Here is a 13,639-nt window from a genome sequence, read left to right on the forward strand (position 1 = left end):
TGTGATATTAGAGTCCAAACAATCAGACACCTGCCATATGTGTGCTGTGTTCCAGGATGTTTGGAATCATGGCAGTGAAGCTTATCAATATTAGTCCTATTATTCACACAGGGGTCATCTGTCAACCCTGAAGACTTCTCAGACGTTCTATTAAATATGGCCGTGCATAAAAAGAAAAGCACTACAGTCCATTTACCTTTTATTTAAAAACGTCATTTGATGATTCTTTCTGCACAGATTCGAAGTGTCCGTGCTTTAGTTTTCAGAGACAGGATTTTACTGATTATGTCTCGCAATGTGTTTTATGGTCTGCATGCTCTGTGTTGCCCTCAGCATTAAATTGTCACATAGCGAGACACAGCGTTATCGTGGTTGAGATTCATCGGCCTGCATCCACTTTGAATGGAGAGGCTGCTCCTGACGTGTTTTTATTAAATTCATTCATTTTCTGTTTAGTCTGACTGTCCGACCACATTTCAGAAATGTTTGTTTTACTGACGACAGCAGCTCCAGACTGAGTTCGCCGTTAGTGATGCATTATTTCCTTCAGCATGTTGTTGCCAGCTCTAAATACAGTCAGACAAATATAAATATGATCTAATATTGAAACTATGGTGTATCCAGGTTCTTTCTGTGTGGAGTTTGCGTGTTGTCCCCGGTCCACTGACATGCAGCTTAGGTCAACCAGACACTCTTAATGGCCCTTAGTGTTGTTTGTCTCTGTAGTTCAGCCGTGTGATACGCTGGCAACCTGTCCACGGTGCACCTCACCGCTCCACCAGTGTCAACGGGGATTGGTTCCAGCCTCCCCCAGTGGCCCTGAAACTTTACGGGGTATAGAGAATGGATGAATAGATGGATTAATGTATCCAGTCTGCTTGACACCAGCAGTACACAATGAATCAAAAGAATGACGGCTAGACAGCTTCAAGACACTTCCGTCCTTCTGGGCCTCAGGTAACCACACACTGATTATGTATATTTGAAATGTTTTTTACGCTGCCAGACTTTCCCTTGTCTACATTGTGTTATTTCTTCTTACAGTTGCCGAGCGTATTTTTATGATCCGAAGCCCAAACTCTTCTCATGACAGAACAAAGTCTTGAGTTGATTCACGACAGCAGCTGGAGACGAGAGTCCTGCTCATGGTCACATAAAGTAAAAGTGTGTTTTTTTATGGTTGAACATACTTGAATGTGCTAAGACAATGTAAAGCCATTTTTTTGTCATAAAGAATTCGAATTTAGGCTTTAAAAATAATTCTAAGCATCCACAAAATAATTACAACAAGTTAATTGAGAGTTCAGTGTGTGAAAGCTTAATATTTTCCTCATAACTGAGACAGTAGTGTTCAAATTTATCACTTTTTACTATTAAAGTAAATCATCTTTCATTTCATATAATCACTGTATACATCTTTAAATGTTGCAAACATATGTAACCACTTCATTTAATTATTTAAAGATGCACTTCATGAAATCATCAACAAGCTGTTGAACCGTTTAAATCCAAAAGGTATTTGAATCATCCTCTGTTTGAAACATCCAACACAGTAGGAGTAAGGAAAAGTTTCCATTAAAAGTGCTCTGGTTTCTCTGGATAATCCACAGACTCTGCTGCCAGTAGTTTTGAAGGAGACAATTTTTTTGTTAGAATGTTGTTCCAATACCTTAATGGATCAGCAGGTTAGAAAGGTTTTACCAACCAATGCCAGCATTCCTCTGTTGATATCAAAGTTTCTTGGAATTCAAGTTTACAAAACAGACGGTGTGTTTCCATGGAATTTGGTACACTCCCTGCCGGACCCCTGAAATAACCACTGGAGACTTTACACTCGTCTTCAAGCTCCTGGATCCTCAATCCCTGAAAGATGTCAGTGCTGTCAATATATTAGTTGGACAGATAAGCGGATATAATATTCACTCCACCCTTTTCACCTCCACCCCTTCATATCCAGTGCTCATCACAATCCTGATCTCCAGCATTCTCCTCATCCCATCATCAACGGCTAGAACAGATCTCTGAGCATTAGTTAGTAATTTTCAAACCTAAAACTCAAGCTACAAAAAGCCAGATACCATCAATCCATCCATCCATCCATCCATCCATCCATCCATCCATCCATCCATCCATCCATCCTTCCATCCTTCCATCCATTATCTATACCACTGTTGATGGTTGCAGGAGGAGCTGGAGCCAATCCCAGCTGACACTGGTTGAGATGTCGGCTACACCCTGGTCAGGTCACCAGTGTATTGCAGGGTCAACACACGGAGACAAACATTCACTCTCACATTCACACCCTACGGTCAATTTAGAGTCTCCAGTTAATCTGACCCCAATCTGCATGTCTTTGGATTGTGGGAGGAAGCTGTGGTACCCGGGAAAAACCAGGAACCTTTACCTAAACAAACTTTATTATATACTTTCCAAATTAGTTGAAAAATGGGATAAATAAATTGTTTCACCCTGAATTTCTGCCCGGTTCTCCAGAAAACTTAAAATAAATGAATGAATAAAGGTGATGGAGTAGTGGGGGGTGGGCATGAGCAGACGAAAGTGTAGTTATAATTTGTGATGTAAAGATATTTAGTGTTGGTTCTCCTTGGCAAAGGTGATAATAGATTAATGATCTCCTTTTATTCTATTTCTATTTTATTGTTCAGCACTTTGGTTGAATCTGGTTGTTTTTAAATATGCTTTAAAAAATAATCTTGATTTGATTTAGATTTTAATTACCAAACAATATTTTGGTACTAAATGAGTCATTATATTCTCTTTGGAAAAGAATGGGACAGCTAGTCCTCCACTTTTTATTAAAATGGCCATCCAGTTGTGTTTTTCTCCTCAGTTTCATGTCAAGAAGTGAGTATGTTCTTTTAAGCGTAATAGGGTATTATTATAAACATCTTTTCTTAATAACAATTTATCATTTCCCTGTGTGGTTTAAATTCACTGTCAGGGATAAGTGCGATATTGCGGTGAGTTGCTGGAGGTCCCGGTCCTCTTTCACAACGATCTGGTGTTCTGGGGTTTCCGTGCTAAGGCCTGCAAACAGAGAATTCCCCAGGTTACATAACCCCAGAGTTCCTCCGGGGGAAACGAAGGTTTACGGCCATGAAATGTATCAAGTCAAGCTGCGTGTCCCCCCCCCCCCCCTCCCCTCCTCTTGGGGCCTCCCTTTCCTCCCGCTGTCCCAAGACCACCTCTCCCCATCGCACGAGACTCCCCAGCCTCTCTCCCTGTTCATCCTCACTAGCCTTTCTTTCTTTCTCATCCTCCTCTCCGTCTTCTGCCCGTCTCAGTCCGACCTGTCCTGCAGAGCTGTGCACAGACAGTGTCAGACTTCCTTCAACCTCCCTGCAGGCTTTGCTCGTGCCCGCACACGCTGTCTGTGATATTGGGATGTGGTTGTCTGCGTTCATGCTTCTACCAAAACGCAAATGTAGAGCTACTGGTTTAAACCCTTGTCATAGAGTCGTTATTCATCTCAGGACGTCCATCAAACTGCACAGAGGCTCCTCGGCTGCTTGTTTGAGCAAAGAAAATGAAGATTTATGTGATGATGACGATGTATAATTATACATATATATTAAAAAAGCCCTTTTTAGAGCCCATTGTACTCGGTTCTATATGATGCACTTGTGGTGCAGCTACAGTTGAGCTGAAAGGACAAAACCTTTGCATTTATACTTTTTCCTAAAATCCCAAGATGGGCCAGTGCAAGTCAGATGTGTGATGTTCCTTCTCTCCAAGCGGTCTTATGCACAAATAAATGTGTCGATTAACTGATTCAACAAATGTTATGGCCTCGACTCCGCCTCGACAGAGTGACACTAGGTATTCCCTTCGTTTCTGGAAACACAAATGCCCGTAGGCTACGAGTTTTAAGAATACTGTAGTTTGTTTGGGGATCTGTGAGCTGCTATGATTTTATTTGTATGTTTGTATCTTAATGTTTTTATATAGATTTGGACCTTTTGTCTCTGCAATTAAGTTTAATTGAAAGAAGCAGAGACTTGTGAAGATTAACTTGACCATTAACTGATATTATAACTTGTAAAATGGTGAAGTTGTGTTATAAAACCACAGTAAACCACCGTATCTACTGATGGGTTGTCAGCTTATAACAATTTTTTGATTCCATTATTATTAACCAACACATCTGACCATAAGTTGTGACTGCACCTGATTATCGATAAGTTGTTATTCATAAAATCTGTTCAGACAGTCTGTTTGAACAACACACAATCGGTGACGACATCACAAGGCAAAAACGTTTTTTACTTAAAAAAAACCTTATGTCATCGCTGGCAAGAGCAGAGCTGCTTTCATAATTTAGCTTTTTGATAAATCTAATGCATAACAGATGAAGACAAGTGCACTGGAATCGCAGAATTTGTCAAATGAAAAAAAAGCATTAAAAGGGTTTTTAAAATGATTTGTGATTTCGGGAGCATTTTATTAAACACAATCTGTGGGTCTTGGATGCACCTTGTAAGTGTAATTCATGTGTCTGGCGTGCATGTGTTGCGTCTTCTCTCCTGGAAGTCTGCAGCTCCGCGTCTGTGACAGTTCTCCCTCACTCTCCTTTGGCTTGGGCCTCGCCTCGTACTGCTGGGAATACACAGCCTTGACTCTGAAATGTGTTTACATTTTGAGCATGTAACAAATTATCTGCTAAGACTAACTTTGCGTGACTTGGCAGAAGCCTTCACCTTGCTCAGATGTTGTTTGGGTCAAACGTATTTCAGGGGTTTGCTCTCTCAATTTGACTGTCTTTATCTGACAGGGGTTCTCTAAGCCAGATGTGAACCCAGGCAAAAGGTAAATCTCGTGCTCCGTGTCTGTCTGTGTTTTTATGCCTGCACGCACAGCTTTATATATGTGTGCATGAGCGTATAGGAGCCCTGCCAATATGTCTGTGATATTTTTGTGCTCTGACTAAACTCCACTGATGCTCAGTTTAATATAAATTCAGAGGGAATTAGTGAGAAGGATGTGTTTTTGATCTCTTCCATCATAAATGAATAGATTTATCCTCTCAAATCTGACCCTCATTTATCAGACTGAGTTTATTTATGCACATCGTAAGCTTTGGACCGTCCAAGGACTCTGACGTTTTCCCAAATGTTTCTTTGCAACGTGTGTTCAGTTTTTCTGAGAGACAACATCGACGCATTCGATTATCTCGCCATTCAGTCGTTAAGACGGGAAATGGACTGCGTAGTATCTCCAGAGCACTGTGGTAATAACAGAGTTCTGCAAACACTGTGGTTGCTCAATGTGTATCACATTTACAGAGGAATTACAGCGTTAGAGGCCAAACAACCTTAAATTCATCAAATGATTTTCGAGATGAGGCTAAGACAAATCCCTGAGCAGTCATTTTCCAGTAAGAGCAGAATCACTGCAACTCAGAGATCATATCTTTATACATGAATCAGGCTTCAGAGTATTGATGAAAAGATGCAATTAAACAATGAGGTCATATTTCTTACAAATGGTCGCATGCAAATATAAAAAAAAAACTTGTTTATGTCTCCAGTCTGATTTATTGAGTAAATGAGGGCATATAAATTTTTATTTCAAAGTGGGTCAGCAGAATAAAATCCCTCTTCATCTTACTCCAGAGCTGCTCAGCTTCATCGTTTCATACGTGGCAGATTCTTTTGCTGAAGTTACATGAAGCGCTATTTTTTTTTACACCAACACTGAATAAAATTACTTATTATTAGTACGACAAAGCTGCTAAGACATGTTGGTTGTACTTTACCAGGTGGCCGGTGTGTCAGCTGACATGTAGAGGGTTGACAAAAGTTGACAAAAGTTTGTACATTTAGCAAGAAAAAATGAGTTCCAGATATTTGACAGAGGAGAAAAAAGTGCTTGTGAATTCTGGAAAAATGACCCCAAAAAGAAATGAAAGTTCACCTTGACTTTAATGACTGTGTGAGTAATTGAAGTAACTTCATAAGCTATAGTTTCCATCAATATGTTGTGAAGTCTTTGGTCGTTCTTAGTGGTCAAAAGTAATGCAGTATCAGTAATACTGTGCTTCAACACTTGCATAAATAAAGCAAATAACTTAGAACTGTGAATTATAAGTTACTGTGATGTTGTGGCCAGGACTGGAATATTATGTATATTATGTATATTATATAATATATAACATATATGGTGATATCCTGCAGAGAGAGTTGGCCTTTGGGATTTAAGAGGGGGATAAGTTGTGATAAAGACAGAATGGATAATACAAATATCAATTATACGATTTCCGTGTTACCGTAGTAACCTCTTAACAAAAACTAACAATTCAAATAAACCCATGCTCGCACAGTACTGGTAACTCTTATTGTGAAGGGGACGAGATTCCATATCTTACACATTCTTTATGTTGGTAACATTTTAATCATGATATCTTTTCATCAGCAGCAGCAGAATATTTTAGTATTTCAAAATCACACCTTGATAATGAAGGAGGGCGTCAGTGAGCAGCTACAATGCATTAGACCACGAGTCTGGTTTTTAACAAAAGAAAGACAGAGGGATGGAAACAGATCATCCACGAACAGATGGTCCTGCAAACTGTAATTTCAGCGAGCACATTGTTGTAATGGTATTTATTGTGCCTCTGTTTTGTGTGCTCCGAGCACCAGTACCATTATAAAAAGACAAGTCCAGCTTGCTTCAGCACGTCAACAGCTCGTCGAGCCAAACCTCTCTGGAGCTGAGTGTTGACGGTTCAGGTCTCCTCATCTGGCTGGGTGCTGATCATCCTTAGAAAAGAATACAGTCCTGACTGTGCGTTTATATATATACTCATGTATTTTACTGTTTTATGAGAAAACACGTTGCTGCTTTTTTTAGGGAAATATAATAATTAACTCAAAATAACAATAACGTTGAGTAGACTTTAGTGTTTTTACAGTTTGTGTCGTGGTTTAAGCACTTTACAAATATTTCAGTATTTTCTCGTTCTTCACTGAACCCAATCTGTCGTTTTCTCATATAAAAACGACAACACATCATGGAATACTACACAACTTGTATACAACTTGACGAGAGTGGAGTGGGATGTTCGGTACTGAGTTTACATGTGTCTATTAACATATATAATATGTGGTTGAAATCATAAGCTATTTGAGTCCTGCTGTCAGTCCACCCTCCGCTCTTCCTCCCTGCATTTCATAGGGATGAAGTGAGATGCTATGTGCTTCCTCCTCGTCTTCTTCCCTCGCATCGGCCTTCCCTTCTGAGACAGCGCTATGAACATTTCTTTGCTGTTTTTTGTCCACTTTGCAGAGGAGTAAGCGTTGAAGTAGTTTTCTAGGAAGACCTCTTTGAAGTTGCAGGTTTCATTGTAGGTATCCTGTCAGGGAAAGATATAACAGCTTTAGTAAGAATACAATCTGCAGTCGCCAGCATTTGTCTTTATTCTCATCATGGTTTGGTCTGGTGCAAATGTTTTGTTCCATTTCTGTGTTGATCACTTCTGCCATTAAGGTTGTGTTTTCCCCCCCTGTGCATTTGTTTGTTGGGTTGTTACTGGACAGATTTCAACAAAACTTGGTGGAAGGATGCAGGAAAGAACTCGTTAAATCTAGAGAGATCTACATGAGAAAAACCAGGCACGTGTATAGCGCTAATATCTATGAATAGGTGAAATGTGGCGGTGATCCGGATAATGATTGGGATTTTTGTGACTCGAAATACGTATTTTTAAGTCAGAGAAAAGATGTTTTGCCTGCGTTTAATGTGAACAGTTTGCAGAACGTTTCTGTGTAGGTATGTATCTAATCTCAATATGCAATATGGTGATAAAGTGGCCTTGGCGTAGGTGTGTGCTCCTTCTACTTGACTGTGTTGTGTATGGTTCTTCTGACTGAGGTCAAACCTTACCTCGCCTTGCAGCACTCCAGCCTTCGTCATACAAATGTAGAGCTGACTCTTCACACCTTTGATGGCCAGTACGCCGCCTTCGGACACGGTCCTGATCTCCAGGATACCTGCCAGACAGTCAGGAGAGTGAGACGTATTACAGAGCAGATAAGACCTGTCATCAACATCCAGCGCTCAACATTCATCATCATTAACAAACGGGGATGGAAGTTCCTGTGGATAATCAGGCTGCGGCCGCTCTGGCTTTATTCAAGCTCTGTTAACTGGCCTGGGTGGCCGTTACACAAACCACAACCTATGGTCATGGCACATATGGGAGACAGATTAGGCCTCGCTCTCCTGGGATTGAGAAAACTACCTCCTCGCATGAGCTTTGCACGCTACACTTAAGGTCTGCTCTTCGAATACGTGGGAGAGTAAAAACACTTATGCTCAATTTTGGTTTCGTGACTATCTATCAGGAGACTATATGGGGAATTAGGTTTATACAAGACAAGTGTTTCCGTCTCCTTAGTAGAAAGGTCTGAGATTCACCATATTTGCGATGGGGTTTTGCTTCCCTTGAAACTAGAGGAGCTAATAATGCAACTTACAGACAGATAAACAGATTACTGATCATTAGTCCACGAGTCATACACGTCTCATTATCTCAGTGGAAAAAGTGAAATGCATGTCTCACCATAGAAAAGGCTCTTAAATGTGCAATTTACTGTTCAATCATAAAACTTCTTGACCTGCAAAACCTGTAATCACAGGGCTTCAGAGTATAACACAGAAATATGCAGCCCAAGGTTCCAAGTCACAGACTTATAAATAACAGCTCAAACCTCGCCGTTCATTTTTACACATCGCAGAGGTTCCTCGGTTTGGCAGGCGGAGATAAAAGGGGGAGAAGACTATTGAAGCTTTTCAGACTGACATTGAGCATGCTGCATTTTAGCATCTGCTAGATCACAACCAGATGGCGCTCTCCCAATCTTGGAATGTTGTTTGTGCTGTGCTTGCACTTGATATTTGACTTAATATCTCTGTCCGTTTATGAGCTCCCATCCCCCTGTTGGGTTTTATTCAGGATTTGAAGTGAAGTTAAAATGAATATAGCTAAACCTGTGACCCCGCCCCCTCCCCCCTCTTCTCATATAGTAACATTTCGATTCATCGCATGTCTCAAGCTGGGATTTCATTATAGCTTCGTCTCTTTTAGCACTTAGGCATTGCTATTCCTATAGTATTACATGTAGCGGCTACATTTGTTTGGTCTGCTATGGGAAGATGGAAACACATTTCCACTGTTAACATTGTGGACGGTCTCCAGCTTTCCTCAGCTTGAACAGATTTGTCGTCACTCGCTGGTCCAGCCCCTGGACAAACGCGGGGGTAATCCCCAGTTCTGCTTTTTCCTGAACAGAGTTAGCATCCGGTGTTTACATTACAGGGACGTTACAGACAGACTTCCAGGAGTGAGGCTCCATTGGGCAATTTGAGATGAACATCGGCTGCTGATTGGCTCACAGAGGTGACATGTGACAAGATGTAATGTCTAATAAATTCATTTCAATCATTCATTTTCAAAATTCAAAATTATATCTACACAACGAGCATACGAAATATGACATTTTCTGTCTCTCAGTTATTTGGCTCCACCTGACACCAGGTCTGTCAAACATTAACCTGAGACACAATGGAAAACTCCAACTCTCTAACTTTTAGTATTAAAGAGCGTCTCTGATTTCTAGTTATCATGAGTTTAAACCTGATTGATTAGAAGTGGTTCATCTGCTCTTTGCTGTGGTTTCATATAACTTTTATTGATGTTTTATTTTCACAAGATGTTGAATATGAACATGTGGTTTCATTTGGACACAAACATACATGTGTTTGCAAAGTAAGTAAATCTATTTTATCTCATACTTAACATGGGTTTGTATTCCTTTAATGATTTATCACTGCTATTGAAAAGTTGTAAAAACAGTTTTGTCGATATTGCCCAAAATCAGAGTGTGACATTTTAGTTCTCCATTCATTCCAGTTACAAAAGCTTCAATGAATAAAAGACTTTATGTTTTTATGTCAAAACAGCCCGCTGAAATATAATAAAGTTAGTAAAATCTTGTTTTGTGGTGCAAGAGATGAGCTCAAATTAAGTCTTTATTTTTTAAGTGAAATTAATGAAGCAACAAGTTTCTCGTTGTACTTTCTTTTTCTTTTTCTTGTTTTGCTGTCTCATCATGCAATCACCTTTTCATGACTCACTCCACCCAAAAAAACACCAATCACTGATTTATTACACATATACCGGCAGCACGTTGGTTTCTTCAAAGGCTCGTTGCTTTAATTTCCGTGAGGTTTGAGCGTGCGACTGTCAGCCGCATAAGTGGGTGTATCAATTTTTCTGTCTTTGATTGCCAGTTGTTGCACAAGCATCTTTTCCATGAGGCATCTCTCGCTCTCTCTGTCAAGCCAACATTCCAGCCGCAGCCGTACTGTCAGACCAGAGGAAATGATAACTACGTAAAACATCCTCACAATCACAGAGACTTCCAGTGGCATCTAAAAAAAACCCACAACCTTAAAAAAAATGTGAACATTTTAACAACATATAGAGTTAAAACATATTTAACATGGACCATGAATAAAACAAACCATTCAGTAGTAAACCAGCATGTATTATTTGACAGTTTTTACAGTGCAGTGTGAGACGTCACAAACCAGGTGGTGAGAATTTGTTTTTCATATTTTTCCTCAATGTCGACACTGTAGGTTTACGGGAGAGTAAATGGAGCTGAACCAACGTGAGCGTGCCAGAGTGAGTCCGAGGTCACGGGGCCCTGGGACCCATCGGGTTTCCACCATCCTGCGGTTTACTCCATCACAGCCTGTGTTTACATCGTGTTATGGTTTAAAAAGCCAAAAACCCCACCTGCTTCATTTTACCTCTGTCACTTTGGCTGCTCTAACGCAGACACTTCACCCATTAACACTGTGATTACACTGTGGAGAACTGTGTACAATAACACCTCCCACGTGCTTCTGTCACCCTGACAGGCCAAGGATTTTTTTTACTGGTTCAGTGGAAAGATTTCACAGCTCAAGACTTAGCACTTTCAACTCCAGTGCTAAGTCTTGAGCTGTGGGAAATATCGTTTAATGTTTTTAATGCTAATAAAAACCACACAATTAGACAATAAGAGCAATAAGAGCCATCCTTACTGTTGCAGTCGGTGGCATCTTGAGTCCCAGTGATGTTGCCTCTGTCGTCGATTGTCAGGAACCACTGTGTGCGGCTGAACAGCTGACGGATGCGCACATCTCCTCCCTCCATGTAGTCGTAGTTCCTGGTGTGGCGCTCGTGTTTGGAGCAGTTCATGATGGCGGCAAGTTGCTCTGGAGTGCAGTCACTGTAGACCACACGCACGCTGCCCAACAGGAAGATTGCATGCAAGTACAGTCCCGAGAACGGATTTTGAAGGTTCCATGTCAGCATCCATTTGCGCATTATAATACAATGCAGTGGGGATCAATGAACAACATACTGAAATGCGTGCTAGAGATCTGTGCACTGTCCCTCAGCCCAGCGACCCCAGGTTTGTGACCCCGGTGCCCCTGCTCCTGCTGGGACCGTGAGACTGGGCGGTGGTGGGGGAGACTTTGTGAAGGTGGTCGGGTCGGCGGAAGCTGGAGAGCGGTCTGAAGAGGAAGACGATGGGGGACTGTGAGACGGTGTTTAGTCCTCAGTGATGGTGCACGTTGACTGCTCCATCCTCTTGAGACCATAGTCCGGCGAGGGACGTCATAATCCAGCTCAGGAAAAGTTACACACAATATAACTGTAAAAAGAAAAAAACACAGACAAGTTTGATTATTGCTGTTGGAAAAATGTTACACTAGAAGTTAGAAGTTAGGCATTGAAGTTGAGAGATTTTTGCTAAAGCAGATTCAAAGTATAAAACATTCTCTTGTAGTCAATCAATTTCATTTTGAAGTTCCCAAAAACTTTCATACAACTTTCAAACAGCCTCTGGTTTTGTTTTTCGAATGAACATGTGTTTAACGTCTTTGAGCCCTAAATCAAATATTTCTCTGGGGCTCTTTGACAGACTCCTTGACATGGAATATTACATAAATGCTGCTGGATTTCTTCACAAGTCTACAGGTCTGCAAGCTCCTCTGGATCAGTACACGTGTCCTTTCAAACACACAAACTACGCTGCTTCTTTAAAAAAACAAAAAACATTTGTTCATGTCACTTACATGAGCTCCGCAGGATGACAGCAGTTGTCAGAGGTGTGTTCCCCTTCAGCAGGAGCTTTAATTTGAAGTCTCTGTAGTTCTGAAGCCTCAGTGGTAAACCAGGTCCAGTAATGCAGTAAAACTAAACAAGAGCTGGGAGCTTCTGTCAATTCCCATGGATCTCTCCCTGATTCTGGCAGGCCGACTCTGTGCATCTTCCGCTGTCGCCGTGCACTCTGCTTAGATAAATGCCTCCTGCTGACCTCACTTGAGAGCAATTAGATCCCAACCAGTCAGCTGTCCCTGGCCGAGATGCAATGGAGAAACACCCTCTGCCTGCTCCTCGCTGTCTCTCACCCACTGGACATGAGAGGGAGCTATAAACTCTCTGAATACCAGGCTCTCCTTGGTATGCACTCCTAAATACTTCAAGAACATTTGCATACGCACACACGCTCGCTCGTGCAGAACTCACTACAGCATTTCTTTGGAACAGTGTTGCACTTGAGCAGGTTTGTGATGTGCATGTTACAGATCCCCCCAGTGACTCACGTTCATTTAACTGGTGGTTAAGATATTTGCTCTAATGACTCAGCTTTGAAGAATTCCTTCCCTATCATTTCAAATGTCACAATTAATTAGTGGTTTTACTTACTGCACTGAATCCTCGGTGAGGATTTATTGACCTGTGGTCAAAAAGAACTTCAAAGACTCCCTTTACTTCTCATTCTCATAGTGCGTAATAGTGGGAAGTAATAAGTTATGGCTGACAGGTATCCATCCAAGGGGAGAAAAACAGAAGACGTAACTGCTCAAAGCTACTCATCTCCGTGTCAGGGGTCATGCACTCTTTCGCTTTTCCTGTTTGTATTTAACGTCACTCTTTACTACCTTACATACCTGGCCTTTCTTTGGACTCGCCACTTCAAAAGTTTATATGGGCCCTAATGATGTGCTCCCCCGGGGAGGTCAGGGCGGCAAGCCTGAGAGTGAGGGACTTCTGGCCGCAGCAGGTTTCCTTCTCGTCTCTGAACTGGTGGTCGTAAAGACCTGATCTATTAGGTGTCATTCTGGCCTGTTCATCTGTCCCTTCTGCTACTTCAGAGACAGTTCACACGCTGGCCTTTTGGACGTCTAGGTCCAGGACACAACACCTAATGTATCACTTCAGGCAGCCCCCATATTAGAAATACCAGAGAACTAGACAATGAAATTATAGCAAGATCATTCCATTACATACTGTTGATGCACTCTGCTGGCAATAAATGTTTTACAGTCATCTTTCTAACAGGTAGATTGCAGTTCATGAGAATTCTACAGCACCATCATCCATAAGCCGCCACCTTCTCATTGTAGTTGGGTTTGCATGACCCGAGCCGCTCTGTTGTCAGGGGATAGCAGCACCTGGTGCAGTCTCGCAAGGGAAATTGATCCCAAGAGACGGGCCAGACAGAATGATTCCAAGACCCCCATGAATTGGCCTCTATATAAATGAGTGACCTTGCCT

The 13,639-nt window shown here is 41.5% G+C and overlaps 1 protein-coding gene across 1 annotated transcript; it reads right to left on the reverse strand.

Annotated features, from left to right (window-relative positions):
• Positions 1–5,746: 5,746 nt before the first annotated feature.
• fgf7 (fibroblast growth factor 7) lies at positions 5,747–12,476 on the reverse strand. Its single transcript, XM_035157485.1, has 4 exons — positions 12,154–12,476; positions 11,113–11,729; positions 7,903–8,009; positions 5,747–7,372 (listed from the first exon to the last, which is right to left on the reverse strand). The coding sequence occupies exons 2-4, from the start codon at positions 11,396–11,398 to the stop codon at positions 7,157–7,159; spliced, it is 609 nt and encodes a 202-aa protein (XP_035013376.1). The 5' UTR covers positions 11,399–11,729; positions 12,154–12,476; the 3' UTR covers positions 5,747–7,156.
• Between the last annotated feature and the right edge of the window lie 1,163 nt (positions 12,477–13,639).

Source organism: Hippoglossus stenolepis, chromosome 1 (assembly GCF_022539355.2).
Source record: "Hippoglossus stenolepis isolate QCI-W04-F060 chromosome 1, HSTE1.2, whole genome shotgun sequence".
NCBI classification, from domain to species: Eukaryota; Metazoa; Chordata; class Actinopteri; order Pleuronectiformes; family Pleuronectidae; genus Hippoglossus; species Hippoglossus stenolepis.